The following is a 23355-nucleotide window of genomic DNA, read 5'->3' on the forward strand; positions in this document are numbered from 1 at the left end:
GCCCAGCCAAGAGTGTTATCAAATGTTTGAGGTGACTTGGCCTCCTAGGTAAAACTTGGGTTCTGGAGCCACATAGCCTGATTTTGAATTCTAGCTCCCTGTCTTTCTAGTTCTGCAACCTGTGACTTAATTTCCTCATCTGTAAATGGTCGGGGTGGGTGGGGGGATGGCAGTGACGCAGAGTGTCAGCAGGCTCCCAGAATGTCAGGGCTAGGTAGGCTGAACACTCAACACATGTTAGCGCTTTGTATTATCATCAGTATTATTTGGTCAGTCCAGTAGGTGAAAAACAGAATTTCAGTGTACAGTGGTTTTAATTTGCGTTTTTTTTTTGTTGCTGGTGAGGTAGGTTGTCTTATCATGTTTGAGCTATTTTTATTTCTTTATGCCCCTGCTTATTTCTCTGACTTCATCTCCTTCCTCTTCCTCAAACACATGTGGAGGCTTTGCACTGGCTCCTCCCTCTGTTGCCTACCAACTCCTTCTCCTCTGAGTCTGTGCCCAGATAGCTCCTTCTCAGTGAGGACTCTCCTGACAACCTGATTTAAAATTGCAGGCCACCTGCTTCCTGGACAGAGCCTACTTCTGCTCTTTCTCCCCAGGATGCATAGCCTCTCTGACCCTACTGTGAAATTCACTTACTGTGTTTTAATGTTTGCTTTTGCTTTACCCTACTGGACTGTGAGTTCCCAATTGCAAGGGGTAGGGGCTGTTGTCTGTCTGGCCTTTCAAATGTGCCAGCCACCAACTCTATGTCTGGCATGAGGGAGTGCTCAGTAAAAGTGCTGTGTGTGAACTAGCTGTTGATACTATTTACATTTTTTATTGGACTGTTGCTCTTTTTAAAAAATCAATTTCAGGCCGGCGTGGTGGCTCAAGCCTGTAATCCCAGCACTTTGGCAGGCCGAGACGGGCAGATCACGAGGTCAGGAGATCAAGACCATCCTGGCTAACACGGTGAAACCCCGTCTCTACTAAAAAATACAAAAAAATCTAGCCGGGCGAGGTGGCGGGCGCCTGTAGTCCCAGCTACTCGGGAGGCTGAGGCAGGAGAATGGCATAAACCCGGGAGGCGGAGCTTGCAGTGAGCTGAGATCCGGCCACTGTACTCCAGCCTGGGCAACAGAGCGAGACTCCGTCTCAAAAAAAAAAAAAAAAAAAAAAAATCAATTTCAATATTTCCAATTTGAATATTAAGGAAAACAGTCCTTTGTGTATAGTATGCATTTTAAGCTTCTCTCCCTTGTCACTGGACTTTATCATATTTTCCTATACAGAGATATTTGGTTATTATGTTGTTGAATTTGTCAGTGTTTCCTTTTTCTCTTTCTTATATGTTTGTTCTATAGGTTTTGTTTCTTACCTAGGTATCTTTTTACTTTTAAGATTATAAAAAAAATTTTTCTCACCCTTTCTTTCAGTACTTTCTTGGTTTTCTGTTTTTACATTTGAAACTTTGATCCATTTGGAATTTATTCTGGTGTCATGTGTATGGTAGACATCCAATTTTATTTTTATCTAGATGACTACCTATTGTCCCTTTATCACAATTATGTGATTGTCCCTGTTTCCAGATGTGGACCTTGGGGCTCAGAGAGGGAAAGCTCCTCACTCAAGATTGTGCAGCCAGCAAATGGACTTGCGTCCTGCCCTGCTCCCCTCTCCCAGCTCTGTGGGTGTTTTGCCACGAGTCTCTAACATTTCTTGTTTTTTTGGCTTTCTTTCCTTTTGGCAGGGGTCCAGCACCTCTGTTTGTCTGCTGTCTTGTCCAGGGCTGTTTATTTTTTGCCTTGATGTCTTACATGGACTCTCTTTGTTGTTCCTCCTGTTCCTCCACTGCTGATATGCTCTCATTGTTCACCCTGGCCTTTCTTCAGGTGGTGATGAATGTCTCCTTTGGTTCCCTCCTGCACGACTATGCCTCAGGTTGTGTACTTTGTTCTCCTTCCTCTCTATCCTCAGGGCCTTGCCCACCTGCTCTTTGGGATTCCTTAGGGTTCCCGGAGCACTCAGGAATGCGTGATTCTGGCCAAGAGGCAGCTGGTAATAGAAAAAGCAGAAATTTTGAGGTCAAACAGCCCTTGGTTCTAGCGCTGCCTCTGCTGTTGACTGTTGGGCAATTAGACCTCAGATTTCTCTTTATGGAAATGGGAGGTCTCCTCTTCTAGGGATAGTGGCGAGGATTAGAACTAATGCAGAAGTCACAAGCTCAAGTGCCTGTTGGGAGCCAGGCTGGTAGTATAAATGCTGGGGTGTGAGGCAACAGGGAATTACAGGAACCAGGGTAAAGTTGGGAATGCATGACTGTTCTCCAGGAGACAGCTGCTCCTCAGCCACATCAGACAAAGGCCCGGTCTAACCACATTTGCTAATTCATGGAGATTTTCATGTGACATTTCTCAAGTTGTAAATGTTGGCAGTACATGCATATTCTAACAGGCACTGCACAGGGTAGACAATGCCCATTCCAGATCCTCAGGCATCTTTAAGTTGTCAGTTTGCAGCCAGTGATGTGAAGTCCTTGGCTCCAATTCAGCTGTCAATCCACAGTGGCTGTTATTCGGGGTTTTGGGGGGTTTTTTTTTTGAGCTTGCTCTGTTGCGCAGGCTAGAGTGCAGTGGCATGGTCTCGGCTCACTGCAACCTCCACCTCCTGGGTTCAAGTAATTCTCGTGTCTCAGCCTCCATGTGTACCACCACACCCTGCTAATTTTTTGTATTTTAGTAGAGACAGGGTTTCACTATGCTAGCCCATGCTGTTCTCAAACCCCTGAGCTCAGGCAATCTGCCCACCTCGGCCTCCCAAAGTGTGTAATGGCTGTTATTTGGATTGTGGCTGCTGCTTTTGGGTTTCTTGTCAGTCAGGCAGCACACTGCAGCGTCCCTGCTGGATGCTGGGTCAACTCCGTTCCCACTTGTTACTTCCGGTACTTGGAGTTCCTTAAACTTCTTCTGGTCCACTTGGTAGGGCATATCCTTTACCTGGAAACCAAGAAGCCAGGATTTGACTATTAATGCATCATGGGACCAGGACAGCAATGTCTAGTTCTGCTGGGTCAGCTTCTCCTGCTCAGGGGTCTCCCTGCAAGTCTGGTGGGATTTAGCCAGGATGTTTGTGGAGGAGCCCACCTTTGCAGGGCAGTTCAAACAATAAGGATGTCCTGCCTAGTTGTGGATACAGTGCTCCAGGCTGTTGGCTGGCACTTACCGAGAAACTCCATGAGGGGCCAGTTGCTGGGTCCACAGGAGTTGGTGGAGGCACTGTTTGTATTCGCTCCATGCTACTGTTAATACTCTTCCTCTTCCTCCTCTGGAGGACACAAGGCCTTTGGGTATATGTGAGTCCTAAAGGAAGTAGGAGGCCAGTTCTTGAGCTCTTGCTGTGCTGGGCATCGTGATACTCACAGCAGCTTACATTTAGTGAGTCCGGGGCATATGGCAGGTGCTGGGCGAGGTGCCCTCCTCCACCTTACGGTGTTGTCTCTGGCATCAGCATCTTCAAAGGGGGAATCCCAGGCTCCAAGAGGTTGAGAGGTGTACTTGCCTGATGCTGTGCAGCTGGCAGGGCGAGATGCTTACCCTCTGCCCCCACCTGCCTCAGAACTTGAGGTGGGCTTCCAAGCTGCTGCCCCATTCCTCCTGCCCACAGGCAGCATCCCTCTCCATGAATTCCTTGATCACATGCCTCAGGTCAAAACATGCCCTCCCTCTGGGCTGTCTCCTCTACCGGAACCTGAGTTTCCAACTAGGGTGGTAGACACCACTGTCAGTAGAAAACAGAAATGCAGTTATTATTTATGTTTTACAAATGTGGAGATGGAGCACAGAGAGGATGAATAGCTTTACAAATCTCCCCTCCGTCTGAAACTGTTCATGAAAATGGTTATCTGGTGATAACAAGGACCAGGGTCACTGGAGCCTTCTCCTGTGACTGGGGCCTCCTTTGGCCTCCCGGTCCCCACTGGAGGGTCTGGGCCTGGCCAGGAGCCTCCAGCCTGTTAGACTCCTAGCACCTCCTGCAGTCGATGGAGTAACCTGGTGGTTGTTAGCAGCATGGGCAGCATGAATGTTTGGCTTCAGGGAGAGGGCTGAGCAGAAAGGCTGAGAGAGAGTGCAAAAGTGTGGCATGCTGCCCTGTGCCCAGGTGGGTGCTAGGTCACAGGCACTGTGGGGGGCCTGGTCGTGACCACCGTCCTCCTCTCCTCCCCTTTCCCCTTCCCCAACTCCATCAGCAGGCTTTGTCCACTTGGGTTTGCCTGGGGTCTGCCTGGACTAGTGGGGATAGCAGGCCTTGTTACAGTTCGACCAAGCGTAGTGGGGCCCAGGTTCAGTGCTCACAGCTGTTAGTACCAGCTCCTGTTTACTGAGGGTGCTTAGGGCTGAGTCTTTCCCAATCTTCTGCAGGAGGCATCTTTGTTTAGGTCCTGATTGTGGATGAGGAAATTGAAGCTCCTGGTAAGGTTGTGATTTGAACATACCTAAGCTTGGGGACCTCCAAGCCCTGCTCTTCCCACTTCCTCTTGTTTGTGGCCCTCGTTTCCTTGGTCTGTAAAATGACCCTCTAGTCTAAACCCCTTCCATTTCCAAATCCTCCGAGCCTGTGCTGAGGAGGACAGGCTGGACACTACTGGTTAGTCCCACACCTTCCTAGTACCAGTGGGAATTTGAGAGGTAAAGTCCAGGCTTACCCTGTTTCAGGAAAATTGAAGAAAGAGGAGAACTAATTCTCCTTAAAACTGATTTTCTCCTTGCTCTCTCAGCAAAATGGGTTACAATGTGACTGAAATCTTGCTGCCCTCCCATCCCTTGGCAGAGAGTCAGGGTTGGGACAGCTGCAACCTGTGTTGGATAGAGCCTGATCAATCCTGGGTTCTTGTCCCTAGTTGGGTGACTTTGGGCAAGTTATTTAACCTGCCTCAGCCTTAGTCTTCTTACCTGTACAATGAGGAGATAGGCAATACACTGAATAAATGAATAAAAACGGCTGCAATAATGGTATCATCTTGTGATTATAAGGCTCTCACCCTGGAATCTGAGGAGCTGTGTTCTGAGGTGGGAATGTCTGAAACCTGCCCATTTTGTCCTGGAACACTCACAGGGGGCTTGTAGAGAGCATTTGTTTTATTCTGGACATAAGATCTTGCTGCTCAGAGTTTCAGGATACTGTCGTAGAGCAAAATCAGTAGACTGAGTTCAAATCCCTCTGAACCCTTGCTCCTTGACCTGACTTGGTTACTTCACCTCTCTGAGCCTTTGTTTTCTCTCTTACTCTTTTTTGGACAGGGTCTCACTCTGTCACCCAGGCTGGAGTACAGTGGTGTAATCAGGCCTTGACCTGCAACCTTGACCTCTCTGGGTGCAGGTGATCATCCTACCTCAGCCTCCCAAGTAGCTGGGATTATAGGCATGTGCCACCACGCCCAGCTAATTTTTGTTTTTTGTTTTTTTTTTTGTAGAGACAGGGTTTCTATGTTGCCCCATGCTGGTCTCAAACTCCTGAGCTCAAGCGATTCACCCACCTCAGCCTCCCAAAGTGCTGGGATTACAAACGTGTGCCACCACGCTAAGCCAATTTTTGTATTTTTGTAGGGACGGGGTTCACTATGTTGCCCAGGCTGGTCTTGAACTCCTGAGTTTAAGTGATCTGCCTACTTTAGCCTCCCAAAGTGCTGGGATTACAGGCCCAGTCTGTTTTCCCATTTGTAATGCCCATATTGCAGAGTTGGTGTTGAGATGCAGGTAAGAGGAGATGAAGACATGTAGACCACCACTGTGCATGTCATAATAGCAGATGTAGAAGTAAAAACTATGGTAACAGCTAATATAATTGAGGATTTCATATGTCTAGGCACTTTTCTAAACCCTTTACATATGTGATCTCATTGAGTCTTCAGTACAATCCAATAACATAGGCAGTATCATCGTCCTTATATAAGATGAGGAGGCTAAGGCACAGAGAGAGTTGATGTATTTGGCAAATGGTCATAATAATAGTAGGATATTAATTGCCACTGCAGTTTATATGGTTGATAAAATGTATTTATATTGTTCAATAAATATTTAAAAAGTCACCAGTTGAAAACAAATTTTGGCCAGGCACAGTAGCTCACGCCTGTAATCCTAGTAGCGCTTTGGGAGGCTGAGGTGGGAGGATCTCTTGAGGCCAGGAGTTTGAGACCACCCTGGGCAACACAGCAAGACCCCACCTCTGCAAAAAAATTTAAAAAGTAAGCTGGATATGGTGGCATGCACCTGTGGTACCAGCTACTTGGGAGGCTAGGGCAGGAGGAACCCAGGAATTCAAGGCTGCAGTGAGCTATGATTGTACCACTGTACTCCAGCCTGGGCAACAATAAGACTGTGCCTCTAAAATTAAAAAAATAAATAAATAAATAAATAAATAACAAATAATGGCACAGATTTACGTATGTAACAAACCTGGTCATCCTGCACGTGTACCCCTGAACTTAAAATATAAGTTGGAAATAAAAATTTTTTAAATTTATTTTAAATTTAATATTATTTCTCCTTCTTATAATGCCCATAGCTTTGATTTTTTTAAAAAATCTGATTTTGAGGTTGCTAAAATATGTTCAAAGTATAATGTTAAGTTTCTCCAGCTGAAATATTTTTTTCTGAACATATTTTATTCCTTCAGTCCCAACCTCACAGATAACTTATACTTTGTTAAATGCTGACCCTTGTAAGTTTTTCATTATTTTTGAAATGATTAAGATATACAATTTGCAGAATTGGAAATTATAATTTTTAAAAGTACTGAGAAACTTTAACCCTATTATAATTATTCTGCAGATCTTTTAAGGGTACTGTAGTCAGTACAACTAGATGAAAAACTCTGATAGATTGGGAAATATAGAGGATCATTTATAAGCCTCGATTTTTTTGTCTTGTGTTTCCCACCCACTCGCTCGCTATGTCCCTCCAGTCTCAGAGCGATTTCCTACCCTGGGTTCATGGGAATTGGGAAGGACACTGTTTGATTCATTCTATGAAAATACTAGGGATTTTGAAAAAGGCAAGACGGGCCAGTTGTGTCACTTCCTGTCGTCTGATCAAAAGTTTGATGAAGAAAAGAAAGTAACTGAGAGCTGCTGCCAGGCAGCAGGCAGTTGCCTGGTGATGACCCCGGGTTTCCAGTGCTACTCTGGTTCTCAGTGTGGCCAGTCAAGTCCCTCTGACCTCTGGGCTCCTTAGAAGTCCCTGGTGCTGGCTGCCCTGCAGAGAGTCTGCTCAAGAGTCTGGCCTTTTGGAACAAAGACAGCTTGTGGATGCCGGATCAGGCTGTGGATGAAATCCCAACTGGCTCCTGAGTGTTTGGGTCCTATCTGTGCTTAGTTTTCTGGGTCTGTCAATCAGTTTCATTTCCCATCCACAGGATCTCAATAGGCATGAGAAGCAAGAGGGCCTGATGCGTGGAGCACATGAGTCATTCCCCTACTGGATAGTTGTGTATACCGATAGGAAATCGACTGTTGGAGAAGAGGAACAGATTCCTGGTGAATAAAGTGGAAGATGCCCGGATACGGACATTTGCTACATTAGTCCAACCATATATTAAGCTGTGCCCAAGCTGGGTCTTGTGCTGTGAATACAGATTGAAAACCCAGGCCTTGGTTATGAACCCTCAGCATGGAGCTGGGTGGGGCATAAGGATCAGGGGCAAGTGAACCTGGGGCAAGTGTTCTGGGCAAAACAGGAGCAGGGGCAAAAGCAAGGCAGGGAAAGGGGCGAGAGTCTACCTGGGTCCTACCTTGATCTTTAGATGGGAAATGGGAGAGTTGATGGGGGGAGGCGGGGAGATTGTGGACTGTGTCCCCACTGAGCAGGGCAGGCTGTGTGGTGTGGGAGTTAAGAGCCTGGGCACCAGGGTTCAGGTCTCTTCTCTGCCGCCTACCTGCTATATAACCATGAGCAGTCAACAGACTTCCCTAAAGCCTTGACTTCCTCATCTGTAAAGTAGGGGCTAGGTAGTGGGGGGTGTTTAAGTTCTAGAGGGAACTTGGATAGTCAGAATTACTCTGGAGAAGTCCTTAAGGAACCCATGAGGCTGAGTGGCCTTGGTTCTGTGGGCACAGCTTCGCCCACCAGAGAGGTAGGCCTGTGGGGCCGGTGCAGGATCCATTCTGCTATGAAGGTGGATACTGGAAAACAGGCTGGGCCCCCAACATGTTCCTCCCTCCTTGTTCCCTGCTGGGCTTTATCTCATCCTGCCTCAAGACCCAGTCTCACAGCCCTGTGGCCAGTTCCCAGATTTACTGACAGTTAGGACCCAGAAGACAGTTGGGTGTATCTTCCAGGTAGGGAAGGCTTGGGCTCATCTTGTGTGAGGGAGGCGTGAGTGTCATGGGGCCGTGGGGAGAGGGCGAAAAGCCCAGGAAAGAGTTTATGGAGCACATAGCATGGTGCTTGGCACAAGGTGAGTGGGAAGCAACTGGTAATTAAAAAACAGGGATCCTCCAAAGCCACACTGGGGAGTCTTTTTTTTTTTTTTCCGGGGGACAGTGGGGCTCTTAGCATGAGAAGGACATGGTCAGGTCTGTGTTTTATTGTATTATTTATTTATTTATGCACTTAAAATTATAATTTTATTTTAGGACAGATACTGCACACCCCTGTTTAAAATGAAAAGGAACTGACTAATATACAGATAATTTCCTTCCTACTCGTCTTCTGTCTCCCAGCAGACAACCAAGTCATTAGTTTCTTTTGCGTTCCCTCAGAAATATTTTATGTGTGTGGAAGCAAATACTTATTCAATATGTGACACCCACACACGTGCACACACACACATACATACACACACACATACCTTATCCCCTTTTCAACACAAATCACACTCTGCACATTGTGCCTTGCCTTTCTCACTCACTCCGCCTTGGATATCATTCCATAGTGGTAGATAAAGAGCTTCTTCATTCATTTAAATTTGTATATAGTATTCTATCATGGCATTATAGCATTATATACTTATTTTCAACCTGTCCCCTGCTGATGGACATTTATTTGGTTTCCAACATTAGCTGTAACAAACATGCTGCAGGGATGTTTCATGAGCTTGGCTGGGTCAAAGATTATGTGCCTCTGCAGAGGTTATACCAGTTAACCCCCGACCCCTGCTCCTGCCTGGCAGTATATGAATCAGTTATATATTTTTAGAAAGTGCCTTTGGAGAGGCTATTTGGAGGATGGAGTTTGGAGGGCCACATCTGAGTTGCAGCAGCCCATTAGGGACTAGCCAACATGCGCCTGCCATGGGCTATGGGAACTGGAGCTGGAACAGAGGAGTCCAGAGGTGAGCTGGTAATTCAATCGCTATGAAAGGGAGTCTATCAGATGAGTCGAGTCTGTTTTTAATAGTCTATCCTGTTCATGGTAGATGATAGAGTCTGTGTCCATCCTCTCTGTGGCTGTAGCAGAGACCTGAGCCCTACTGCCCGTGACCTGGCAGGGGAGATGCTGATGCTGCTGCTGCTGCTGCTGCTACATGCATCTGGGCCTAGCCCTGTGGCCCCAGCTGGCAGGATGAGAGAGAAGGCTGGACAGGGAGAAGCAGAGGGGGAGACAGGAGGGTTGGGGCATGCCTAGGCCTACCTGAAGTCAGAGAGATACACCGTTCTCCTGGGGGAGCCCAGAGGAGCATCACAGGACAGGGGTGACCAAGAGGTCTCTTGAAACAGTGGGAAGAATTCTTCAGCAGTGGCGTCAGGAGCCCTGATTTCTAGTGTCTTCAATACTAGTTGGCTGTGTGATCTAGAGCCATGTCTAGACCCATGTCTCTGAGTCTCCCTTTCTTCATCTGAAACATAAGCTTACTGGAGATTAAGTAAGCTGACCTAGTGTGCATAGTCAGAGTGCCCGAAAAAGAAAGGTCCTCCCTCCTCCATGCCTTCTCTCTATCCCCAGTAGTGAGATAGAATCAGCATCATCAGAATCATTGACAGAGCAGTCTCCTCTGCATTGCCAATGACCATAATCCGATCCTGAAAAATGCTTCATGGGCATTCTTATAAACTCAAAATGTAATTATTCTTCATTTTAATAGGGAAAATGTTTGTATATTCCTGCAGTACAAAGTTACACCTTTCTTGTTGAAATGACTCCAAATCCCATTAAAAAGGAAACAGTCACTTCACTGGCTAACGTTATGTTCCTGACATGATTTATAGCAGTTTCCCTTCATTCACTTTCTGTAACTTGTCTGTCTGCCTGCTGTTGTTCAGCTCAGGTGTGCTGTACAGTAGGATGATGCTCATAAGCGCACACATACGCATGCATGCGCGTGCGCATACACACACACACACACACACACATTTAGTACTTAGTGATTATGACACAGAACCTTAGATGCTCCTAACACCCTAAAAGGAACAGGAGTGAGCCATAGCACTGTGAGGAAAAGATGCTGTCCACTCCCTAATCCTCCCTCTTCCGTCCCCTCTACTTTCTCAGTCCTTCTCTCATTTCTTAGCAAGGGCAAGTATTTAACCATTTGCCAAGTCTAGCACAAAACTTTTTTTTTTTTTTCCTGCTGAGACATTTCTTCCTCTCTCAAATGGAATGAAAGTGATAGGATTGGTGCAATGCATGGGTTTTGGAGTTAGACGAGCCTATACCTAAACCCAGCCCTGCTGCATGTTAGCAGTGTGACCCTGGGCAAGTTCTCTGTGTTTTGTGGGCCTCAGTTTCCTCATGTGTCATGACAGTTCTGAAGCTTCGGGTCCAAGTGCCTAGCACAGGGCTTGCAGCTGGGAGCTGTGTAGTCACCATTTATTCCACTTCGCTCACTTTTACTGCAGGGTTTTGACCTGGGGCATTGGGCAACTTGCTGTGGGGCTCACCACCCCTTTTCGCTTTCTAACTTTCTCTTCTCTTATCCCAGGGGCCCAGATCATTGATCTGATGATGCTGGTCATCGATGTAACCAAGGGGATGCAGACCCAGTCAGCGGAATGCCTTGTGATCGGCCAGATTGCCTGCCAGAAGCTGGTTGTGGTGCTGAACAAAATAGACCTCTTAGCTGAAGGAAAGAGACAGGCAGCAGTTGATAAAATGACCAAGAAAATGCAGAAGACCCTAGAGAACACCAAGTAGGTCTGCTCGTGAGAGCAATGTTCACTGCATAAGAAGGCTTCTGGGGCCTCCCATGTTCATTTCACAAACCTGAATTGGACAGGCAGGTCAGCCTCCCGTCCTAGTAAGTGGAATCTCAACCTGGCATTTACTCACATAAGGGCTGCATTAAATCAGGTAAAGGCTAACATGTTTTTAAGAGGCCAAAAACCACAGGAACATAAAGAAACTAGAATTTGATGAGGCACAGCTCACAGGAAGGAGAAGGAACACAGGGACTCTGTGCCCAGTGTGCAAGGCCTGAACCAGGAAGGGTTCAGATCCATTCTGCTTAGATTGTCTTGGTGAAAACTTAGTCCTGCCTACATATATTGGCCATATTTTGGTGCAAGAGAGGCTAGGACTGTGTTCTCTTGCTATCTGCTTCTCTACAACTTGATTGTCAAAAGGGGAAGATGAATTTTGGTGGATGACTGGTTGTTTCTGTTACAGAACCTTATAAAATTGGGTGGATAGACAGACAGATGGTTGTTGCTGCTGGTGGCCAGATTAGGGAACACCAAATCACAAAGGACCTTTTTAGCATCTCCTGCCAAGGAGTTTACAGTTTGATCTTGTGGAAAGTAGGAAGTTATTAAGGAATTTTATGCAGGGGGTGGCTAGATGAGGTTTTCAGTAGGAGATCACTGGCTGCAGGTGGAAGGATGGCATGAGGAGGATCCAGGAGGCAGCAGAGAGGAGAATGGGGTGTTGGCAGCAGAGGCTACAGAACTGTAGTGGTTTTACTAGGGAGAGAAGGTGTTACTCTGAGTTGAGGCAGAGCATGGAGGGAGGAGGTAGCTTGGGGAGGTCCCTAGCAGGAGAATCCACAGCCCTGGTGAAGTAATTGGCCAGGATCACAGTAAGTGTGGAAGAAAACTGGCAGTGCTACCGAGAAGGGCAGGGGAGCTGGAGGCACAGGGGGACTATGAGACAGAAAGCCACCTGGTTGTTCAAGCAGCCACAGGAATGACTAATTCTGATGTGGTCAAGAAAATGAGAAAATGCCCTTGTTGAGCACAGTGTTGACAGACCTCATTGTTTTGTCAATTTCTCTCTTCCTCTCTGGGCCAGTCTCTTTTGATCAATACTAAATAGCGGTCACTGGGAGACAGGGATGCTTCCTCTTTGCTATGCAGCCTGAGACAATATCCTGCCACTTCCACCTCTCCTTCTTCTGCCCGTGGAGGGCAAGCAAGTAGAGAGTGTTTTTGTTTCCCTGTCATAAAGATTGATATGCCTTCCCATTTATGATGTTTTTTTTTTCAGATCCAACACCTGCAGCTCTCCCTCAGAATTCTCAAGTTGCTTAAATTAAAGCTCCAGTCCTGTGAATGGGCCAAATATGTCATAAAAGATTTCCTAGCGCTGCCTTTTGTTAGCAAAATTCATCAATCCGATAAAATCGACACATTTAGATAAGTGTTGCATAAGAATTCAGACTTTGTTATCCCCAACGGAAGTGGATATGAGACTGTAAAAAGGAAGATAAAAAATTATATCTTCTTTTTAGTGAGTTATTTGATCTCCCTGTCATTTTATTTACTTGTCAGAAAAGGAAGAACAGGTCTTTTGGACTCCCGTATAAAAACCCAGTACAACTTCAGTACTCAGATACAACCTCAGTATCATTTACTACAGAAATGGGACCTTCAGGGAAGGGCTTAGGGTACGTTTAAGGGTTAATTAATAGTAACAGTTTTGATTAATTAAATTTAAGGAAAATTCTCATTTGCTAGTGTAAATTACGATTTCTATTTTAGTTTATTGGTTGAAGGTCAAATTATGGACTTTATCACACATCCAGAGGCTATTGTCCATCTGAGGGTCCTTGGAAGCCCCTCCTGCCCTGATCCAGCACCAGCAGGCTGGTAGGGAAAGGAGAGGACTGTTATCCTGAGGGGTTGTAATCAGTGGGCATGTGACCTACTGAACATTAGCTTTTACCTCCATGAAGCAAAGAACTTTAAATTATTTTAAGTGACTATTTCCTTTTCTTATGATCCCTTGTTAAGTAAACCCTTCATAAATGCCAGCCCAGATGTAAAGAAACTTTCTGTCTATAAAGGGAAAATGTGGACTGGTGAGCCATGTACCTATCAAAACCCAAAAAGTGTTCAAAATATTAAATGTATTTTTTTTTCTGTCCAAAGAGTAATTGAAAGAAAACTTGGAAAATAGAGAAAAGTAGTTAAAAGAAAGAAGAGCCCGCCCAAAGATTTCTTTTCTCAAATGGCAGTTGCTGGCATTTTTGGTTTTTTTCTTTTTCTTTTTCTTTTTTTTTTTTTTACTATGCGTAGTATTGCCCCCACTTTTTCTTCCACGTTTTTTTATTGTGGTAAAATACATATAACGTTTATCATTTTAACCACATGTAAGTGTATAATTCAGAGCTATCAAATACATTCACAGTGCTGTGTACCTATCCCCACTATATATACCCCAAACTTTTTCATGACCTCCAATATAAACTCTATATCCATTAAGCAATAACTCCCCTTTCTCCCTTTCCCACCACCCCGGGAACCTCTATTCTGCTTCTCATCTCTATGAATTTGCCTGTTCTAGGTACCTTTTATCAGTGGAATAATATACTATTTGGCCTTTTGTGTCTGGATTATTTCACTTAGCATAATATTTTTAAGGTCCATCCATACTGTAACATGTGTCAGAATTTCACTCCTTTTTGTGGCTGTGTAGTGTTTTATTATGTCTATATACCACATTTTATTTATCCATTCTTCTGTTGGTAGACACTTGGGTTGCTTCCTGGCTATTGTGAATAATGCTGCTATGAACATGGATGTATAGATATTTATTCAATTTTCTGCTTTCAGTTCCTCTCAGTATATCCTAGGAGGTATGAAGTGGTATATCATCATAGTTTTCATTTGCATTTCCCTAGTGACTAATGATATTGAGCATCTTTTCATGGTTTAATGACCATTTGTGTATCTTTTTTTGAGAAATGTCTATTCAAGTCCTTTGCACATTTTTAGATTGGGTTGTTTTCTGTTGTTGTTGTTGTTGTTGTTGTTGAATTGTAGTAGTTATTTATGTATTCTGGACATTAATCCCTTGTCAGAGATATGATTTGCAAATATTTTCTCTTATTTTGTAGATTGTCTTTTTACTTCATTGATAGTGTCCTTTGATACACAGAACTTCCTAATTTGGATGAAGTCTAATTTATCTATTTTTTTAATTGCCTGTGCTTTTGGAGTCATATCCATGAAACTGTTGCCAAATCCTGTGTCATGAAGATTTTTCCCCAGTGTTTTTTTCTAATAATTTTGTAGCTTTAGCTCTTAAGTTTAGGTCTTTGACCCATTTTGAGTTAATTTTTGTATACAATGTAAGTTAAGGGTTCAACTTCGTTATTTTGCATGTGGATATCCAGTTTTCCAAGCACTATTTGTTGAAAAGATTGTCTTTTCCCTTTTTAACTTTGTAAAAAATCAACTGACTATATATATGTGGGTTTATTTCTAGGCTTTCCCCTCTATTCCATTGGTCTATCTGGCTGTCCTTAGGCTAGTGCCACACTCCTTTGATGACTATAGCTTTGTAGTAAGTTTCAAAGTCAGAAAGTATGACTCTTCTATCTTTGTTCTTTTTCAAGATTGTTTTGGCTATTTGGGGCTCCTTGCAGTTCCACATTAATTTGAGAATCTGCTTTTCAACATTTCTGTGTAAAGGTTATTGGAATTTTGATAGGTATTGCATTGCATCTGTAGATCTCTTTGGGTAGTATTGACATCTTAACAGCATTAAATCTTCTAATCCTTGAACATAGGATATGTTTTTGTTTAGGTCATCTTTAATTTTTTTTTTTTAGCAATGTTTTGTAGTTTTTAGCATACAAGGCTTTTGTCTCTTAGATTTATTCCTCAGTACTGGATTCTTTTTGAGGCCCTTGTAAAGGAATTATTTTCATAATTTATTTTGGATTGTTCATGGCTAGTGGATAGAAACACACCTGATTTTTGAACTTGTACCCTGCAACTTTGCTGAATCCTCCCTCCACCTTTTCTTAACATACAATTGTAGTCATGAGGCATGTACATTTTTATTTCTGCTTTTATTACTTAACATTTTATATAGCATTTGCTCATGTAACCACCACTCTTTTGACCTACTAGACTGGCTTAAGTTTCTGTTCTTAAAAATAAAGCCTTGAGGTGAACATCTTTGTACATCATTAAATTGTATTTTCACTTTTTTCCTCATGATAGATTTGCAGGTGTGAGATTACTAGATCAAAGGGTCTGAACATTTCTAAACTTTTTGCTGTGCATTGCCATATTATTTTCTGGAAGTGTTCTACTATTTTACACAGGTGTCCACAGATTACTTTGGTATACTTGAAACTGAGTAGAAAATGGTGTTTTAGTAGAAATGGTAACTTAGTAGAAATGGTATTTTATTCTTGTTTTAATATGTGGTTCTTTATTTCCTTAAGTGTTTTGAACAGTTGTGCTTTTGTATGTGTGAATTATGCCCATGTAAAAATTTTGTCTGTTTGCCTCTTGCAATTTTAATGTTTTTTTAAAAAATTTTTGGGAGTGTTTAATGTTAGTAAAGATATTGCTGTTAACCCTTTTCCTATCATAAGTCTTTGGCATTTGTTGTCTTTCCATTTTAGTTGCTTTTTTTGACATACAGAAGTTTCTAATTTTTATGTAGTCAAACTCTTTGATTGTTTTTCTTTGTGCTTCTTTATCTCTGAAAGCATTTAAAATTACTCTTGCATAAGCATTTATCAATGTTAACAGAAATCAAAATAGGAGATAAAAATGTACCCACAATCTTCTCAATGCATCAAATTAAAGTGTTTTTCCCCCAGGATCCCTGTCAGTCTTTTCTGCTTGTACGTAATTTGAGGTAGTTGTTATCACAACATTGACACTGTTCTGTGTTCTAGGCTTTTCTGTTTATTTTCCCACTAAATGTTATCATCTGACAGCATCCTTGATACATCATTCCCCCAGACTCCCTTTGTGTTTCTTCCTGCTTTTTAAACACTTTCTATTTCTTTCTCTCTGTTTTAGCCAGAGCCCTCTGTCTGGAGCCCACCAGGGACTCCCTTGATCCTGCCTCCCTCCCTGTGAATGGGATGAATGCCAATCTCAAGGAATTTCTCTGCTACTGAGTGGACTTTGACTAGATGTGTTTTCCATAGTAGCTTTGTGGCTGACTAACTGTGTGTGCTTGGGTAACTCACTCCATCTCTCTGAGCTGCTATTTCTTCCTTTGTAAAAGGGGCACTGAAAAGTTCAGTCTTATAGCGTTTAATATGAGGGAGCATTTGACATGGAGCCTGGCACACCTGGATGTGTAAGAATAATAGCTATAACATGTGGAGCAACTGCTGTGTACTTGGCACTGTCCTAGGGGTTTCCCATACATAGTTCATGGAATCAGTCGGATCCTTACAGTTTCCTCAGAGGTAGGTTTTGTGTCTGGCTTGACTACTTGACTATCAAGTGAGACATGATAAATGTTGGCTGCTTTGAAATCTACCCCAAAGCTAAAATTTGTTTATATTCTATTTGTTTATATATCTTTATATGGATTATAAATTCATATATATATACATATATATACACACACATACATACACATATATATTTATCTGAAACTTTTTTTGTGTGCTAATGAACATCAGCCTGCATGCACAGTCAGCACATCTAGACCCAGCAAGCACCACAGCATATTGTAGCTGCCAGGGAAGTCTGGAGGAGACAGTGGGATGACAGAGACAGAAGTCCTTAAATGAGCTCTGGGTCAGCTCCTGCCCGCACTACAGAACTGTGCAGCTGCTGTCTCTGGCTGGAACCCCTTGTACTCCCAGACACCAATCCAGTGGCTGTTAAACTCTACTCCCCAGGGCTTCATGGGGCTGGGTCTCCCTTGTACAGCCAGAAGCCAGGGTGCCCTAGTGTGTAGCATGTTCAGGGTGTCAGGAAGGCCAGCTTCTCTTGAGTCTGGGAAAGGGCCAGACACCTGGCCCAACACACTGTTATATTCTATTACTATACATTGCCCAAAAGGGTTTGGATAAAGATAATTGAATTTCCAAAAGCTTTATGGGTAATCTCTGGAATTCCCCATGCACGTTCCTACGACTCTGTGTCCCTCTGAGCCTCTGGCTCAGGGCGTGGAAGCAGAGCCAGTGTACATGGCTGGGTCTTGGCTCCATCAGCTCTGCTTAGTGCTAAGAATAGATTTTTGTCCTACCCGTCTCTTTCTCCTATGGGAGAGGCGTGGACTCTGGGCTCCTGCAGACCAGCCACTTACTCCCTGGGCTCCCTGGGCAAGTCATAGCTTCTCTGAATATAGTACCTGAGGCCCTGCCCATGGACTATTGAGATGGTATGGACACCACCAAGCCTGGTGCCTGGTACAGAGCAGGTCTACAGAGAAGTCTGAGTTCTTTTCCTGCCTTTCCTGTTTTCTCTTCTGTGTTTCTTTTCTTCTTCTCTGTATCTGTTCCTCAGTGTTATTTTCTCCTTTTCCTCTTTCCTTCCCTCTCCTCACAGTTCCTTCCTTTGTGAATTATTTTTCTCTCCCTTGTTCCTTTTGCAAGCTCTCTTTTCTCCTGGGTATTGCTTTTCTCAAGGCAAAGACCTAAGCCCCGCTACTTCTGTGGGGGCAGCGCGTCATGTCTGAGCTACTCTAGAACTGATTGACGGGTGGGTCTCTGGCCCTGTTTGGAATCTCCTTACTGAACTGAAGTCATCTTGTCACACTGACCTTTGGAGCAATGAGTGGCCCCTGAGATTGTTTAAGTTGCTCTTTAGGGAACTCCAGCCTCCTCAAAGTTACTTCTCTTGTCTTTAAAAAGGAAAAAAAATCCGATTTTCTTCAAGGGCTCCCAACCAGGCCAGGGCAGTGGGGTGAGGTTTCAAAGGCTAGTTGAATTAAGCTCCTCCCAACTGAGGAGCCTCCCATACAGTTGGGCAGGAGATCCTGAGTACCTGGACGATGGCGGAGGTAGGCTAGGGAATTTGCTTTGTGTCAGAGTTAAATGCCAGAGCTGAAGTGGCTCCTCAGAGTAGCAAGGGGATTCTGAAGAAGGCAAGTTTGCTTCTGGCTGGGGAGTCAGGAATGAGGACTAACTCTAGAAGGGCATGTGATGACTAAGCAGGGGTGAGGTTCAAAATATGGAGCACAGGCCAGGAACTGGTCACTGGGAAGAGGTGCTGTCATCTGTGGCTGGTGTGCGGGTACAGACGGCTGGTGGTTGCAGTAGTTTCCAGGGTTCCTCGTGAGTTCCAAACGGCACTTTTATACGTGTTAACCGATTCAGTCTGGGAGACAACCCTGTGATCTAGGTCATGCCATCTCCTGTTGGACAGGGAAATGGGAGCTGAGTGCACATAAACCGGCTGCGGAATGGAAATTAGTCCTAGGTTTCTTGCTGGAATCCTGCCTCAGGCTGCCATTGCCTGGGTGAGGTTTGCCTAGGAGAGGAAGGGAAGGAGGTGAGGGCAACAGTGTGAGCTTGAGTTTTAAAAATCCAGTTACCCAGGGCTTTTGCTGTGATGAGTCAGTGTGGAGAGACTGGAGCAGACCCCAGAGGGCCTTGTGCACCACCCTGGGCCTGGGCTTCATCCCGGGACAGTCACAGAGTCCTGAGAGTGGGGAGGGGAGAAGACCAGCACCTCAGAGTAGTGCTGCTAGAAGGTTCTCACAGCTGTGGTCTGTGCACACACTTTGGAAAGCAATTGGGAGGCCTGGGGTGAGAAGAGCCTGACCCAGAGTGGAACCCATTAAGAATGAAAATCAGGATGGATTGGAGCAAGATCCTAAGAGGAGAACCGATTAGATGCAGTGACTAATGAGAGACATCGGTGACCATGCAGTCAGAGAGGACTAATTCAGAGGCCAGGGCAATACCATCCTATATCAGAGGCCAGGAATTAGAGGCCAGGAGGCAGCCTGATGGCAGATGGCAGGGTAGAGCTAGAGTGCTGGAAAGGGGGCTTGGCTGGAGATGCTGGTTTGGGAATGGTCCACAGAGGGGCTGTGGTCCCCATGGTCAGCATGCAGGGGAAGAGCTGGCCCCTCGGGCCACTCTTTGGGGAGGCCTGCAGTGGGCGCATGAATGATGAAGAAGGGCCTCTCGGGACGTGAAGGATAGTCAAGGGCCATGGAAATAAAGGTATGGGGTTGTCAGGGAGGAGGGAAGAATGCCACTGCTGGACAGTCACCTGGTCAGATGCCACAGAGGAAAGCAAGTGCAAGGGAAGAGCACTGAGTTGACCACTGGGAGCTGCTCTTGACCTTCAGGAACTTGTTTCTCTGCCATGATTCCCTGAACCCTGGCCCCCATTCCTCTTAGTGTCACCTGGAATTGGCACCCTGGTCTGGTGCCCCAGCCCCTCACCACCATTGCTCTTGGGAGCCCTTTGTGTGTTCGTCGTGCACGTTCCATGGAGACTGGCACAGAGGAAGTGCTTAGTAAATGTCCTGATCTTAAAAGAGAAGGAGACAGAAGTGACCTTGTAAGAAAATCAGCCATAAGCTCTGGTGGGTAAACAGAAGTGGGATTTGTTTTGAAATATGAGAAGAAGGAGAAATTGGATATTGATTGAAAGTGGCAGGGTGGAGGTGTCAAGCAAGAGGGCTTTTGTCCCAAGAGGAGAGAAATCTGGGGCTGTAGGAGGCTCTAGATGTGAGTCCAGGGAAGAGCGTGGAGGGGCTGGGGAGCGGGGCTGGGGCTGGGGTATCAGCATGGGTTCCTGGGAGGCCCCCATAGACCTGGCAGCAAGCTTGGGCTCTTCCCTTCAGGTGCTTCTTCTTGGGCTGGATCCTTTGCCTGGCTTCTGTTTGGGGCCACAGTGGGGGAATATGAGGGGTGGCCGAGGGTCTGAGGAAGATGAAGGCAGTATTACGCAGAGTGAGGGATGTGCACCACATGTCACACAAGATCCATCTGGGACTGTGCTTGGATGTGGCAAAATTGCAATGAAAGTTAATCCTCCTTCAGTTATCTTTAAATCTCTTTTATTAAGTCAGAAAAAAGTCTCAAATTGGTACTGTTATGTCTTAAAGATTTCCCTAACTTTTTAACCAGCCTCAGTGCCTTCAGCAGGTAATAGTATCTAGGTAGAATTTAATAGCTCTATTTTGTTTTCTTTGTGTTTATTTTTGTAGCTACAGTAGTAGAAGATTTCTTGTCCCCTGAGATTGGGCTATGGTTGGTTAATCAAAAAAAGTCCCTTAGAGCAGAGGATCATAAAAAATGACACATTCATGCCTTAAACATAGTATTTTAACTTAAAACATGTACATGCATATTTATTTAATAAAATCAACAATGAAAGCTGTAACAGAAGAAATATAGCATTCTCAGCATCGTGCCTCCCTTTCCTCATCAGCACCAAGACACTGGCAGCCGGGCCAGACTCGTCTGGGGCTTCTTGGCTGCATGTGGATTTGAGTTCTGAATTTGGGCCTGACTCCTCTTCTTCAGGCTGTGCTTTTGAAGAATGTTTGGTTTTTGTGTCATTTATAATTTTAATTTTCCGTGCATGATCACTTATAATCTATATGTTATCTTTAATTCATTTGGTCTGAGTACAGTTAAGTAAGCTATATTCTGTATGTTCTTCTTTGTATGTATGTATGTATGTATGTAATTTATTTATTTATTTTTGAGACAGAGTCTCACTGTGTTGCCCAGTCTGGATCTCACTATAATCTTGAACTCCTGGGCTCAAGCGATCCTTCTGCTTCAACCTCTTAAGAAGCCGGGACTATAGGTGTGCGCTACCACACCTGGCTAATTTTTAACACTTGTTTTATAGATGGGTTCTCTCTGTGTTGCCCAGGCTGGTGTAGAACTCTTGGCCTTAAGTGATCCTCCTGTCTCTGCCTCCCAAAGTGCTGGTATTACAGGTGTGAGCCACCATACCTGGCCCAGAATTTATGTTTTTGAAAGCTTTAGAGTTTGCTGATTTGGCAATAAGGAAAAGTTGTAGCGTACAGTCTCCAGTAGCATCACTGTGGGCAGCAACCGTGATCATTCTGGCTTTTTCTATCCAAGTGTGGCATACTTTTCTTTTCATGTGATTGTTTCTCTTGGTCACGTCTTCTAAATTTGTGCGGTTTTCTCAGTGTTGCAGAGGTGCTCTCTAGTAAGATTTCCCAGAGAAAGCCTCAGTGACTGACTTTAATTCTGTTGTGAGTGTTTGAGCAGCAGTTTCCTTCTCTTTGCTCAGATACTCTCCAGAGGGGCTCCACAGCTTTGTTCCACCTGTCACTTGCTGGTATATGTACTGCCCAGCCCGTCTTTTCTTCCAGGATGAGCCCAAGTCACCTTTCATCTATAAATCACTCCCGAATGCAGTGCACTGCCCACAATTTCAGTGAAGCAAGATTTACAAAGTCTGAGTACAGAATTTTTCTGTTTTCACACAACCTCCCTGCAAGTCTTCTCTGGTTTTCTTATCCACACCTAATTTAACACTAGATTTTAAGGAGATTTGTCTTTATCACACCTTTCCAGAGCATTCAATTTAGTTTTCACAGAAACAGCTATTTTCACACTGTTATTTCATGATACTAAATTAAATTATGTTATTTCAGTGAAACTTATAATGGGCATTACCAACTTTACAGCATAGCCAGGTTCAGCATAAAGGTCAGGAGGCAAAAGTGCAGGAAATACTCACCTCTTGAGCGTGACCTGTGCACATCATGCTGTCTCCCCAGCATGGGGGTTTGGCGTGCTAGGAGCCAGGAGCAGGTTTTGCAGAGGGAGTGCAGAGCATTGCCTCATGGATGTCCTTAAAGGGGCCAGTGGTGGGAGGGCTTCTACTCTACCTTTTATTTGTGGCATGTGGTGGTTTTCCATTTAGATAGCGACATGAAATTGTGTTTTAAGATAAATATATTTAAGTAAGAACATTAATTCTTTTAAAGAAAATAAATGAGTAAAGAATAGCTCAAGTGGCACACAAATTTGACAAAGCTTGTGAAGAGGATGTGGGACAATTGGTCTATGTGCAAGTCAGCCCTGAGAGAGGAGGAGGAGGGGAGGGAGCAGAGCGACCTTGATGTTTTGTCATCCCCTCTTTGTGCCCAGGCTGGCACTGGGCTCAGTCTTCTGGTCTTGTGTTTTGAAAGACCATTGATGCCATCTTCCAGGTCAGTATCCCTGGGGAGGGGATGCTGGAGGTCGTTCTGGGGATCCCAGCACCGTGGGAAGGACAGGGCTCTGGAATAGGGCTTTTGGGTCCAAAGTGCTGAGCTCTGGATTCCTCCTTGCTTCTGCCATTTGCTTCACCAGTGACCCTTTAGCAATCATTTGACCCTCTGTGCTTCAGTTTCCTCATCTCTAAAATGATATTATACCTGACATCATTGCTGTGAGGATTAAATGGAGTCATGTGAAAGCATCTAGCCAGGTGCTGTGTGCATGGTGGGTGCTTCACCATTATTTGGAGAATGAATGTATGGCTCTGAACGTGGGAATGATGACAGCAGTTCTTCCTACCTCAGAGGGTTGTTAAGGATTCAATAAATTTATGTCTGCAATTTGAAAGTGGTAGCAAACTATCATAATATTGGGTACTATAATTATAGCTATCATCATTTTTTCACTGGTTTGAGAACTAAAATTACATATATTTAATGTATGTAATTAAGGGCAAGGGTTTCGTTAATCTGGCTACAGGAATTAAATATATGTTCCCTGATCCTTGTAGATCAGCTGCTTTCCAAATTCTCATATGGATTTGAGGTCCTTTACATCCCTTGTAAGTTGGATTCCTAGGTATTTTATTCTCTTTGAAGCAATTGTGAATGGAAGTTCATTCCTGATTTGGCTCTCTGCTTGTCTGTTACTGGTGTATAAGAATGCTTGTGATTTTTGCACATTAATTTTGTATCCTGAGACTTTGCTGAAGTTGCTTATCAGCTTAAGAAGATTTTGGGCTGAGACGATGGGGTTTTCTAAATATACAATCATGTCATCTGCAAACAGGGACAATTTGACTTCTTCTTTTCCTAACTGAATACCCTTGATTTCTTTCTCTTGCCTGATTGCCCTAGCCAGAACTTCCAACACTATGTTGAATAGGAGTGGTGAGACATCCCTGTCTTGTGCCAGTTTTCAAAGGGAATTTTTCCAGTTTTTGCCCATTCAGTATGATATTAGCTGTGGGTTTGTCATTAATAGCTCTTATTATTTTGAGGTACGTTCCATCAATACCGA

The 23355-nt window shown here is 44.4% G+C and overlaps 1 protein-coding gene across 2 annotated transcripts in view; it reads left to right on the plus strand.

The window, feature by feature from the left end:
- Positions 1-23355, plus strand: part of EEFSEC (eukaryotic elongation factor, selenocysteine-tRNA specific) — a 256233-nt gene that overhangs the window by 82646 nt on the left and 150232 nt on the right. For both annotated transcript variants that reach the window (XM_023215672.3, XM_023215661.3), the window contains exon 2: positions 10900-11107. In XM_023215672.3, the coding sequence (XP_023071440.1) occupies positions 10900-11107 (208 nt within the window). The remainder of the gene's footprint in view (positions 1-10899; positions 11108-23355) is intronic.

This window comes from Piliocolobus tephrosceles, chromosome 2 (assembly GCF_002776525.5).
Source record: "Piliocolobus tephrosceles isolate RC106 chromosome 2, ASM277652v3, whole genome shotgun sequence".
NCBI classification, from domain to species: domain Eukaryota; kingdom Metazoa; phylum Chordata; class Mammalia; order Primates; family Cercopithecidae; genus Piliocolobus; species Piliocolobus tephrosceles.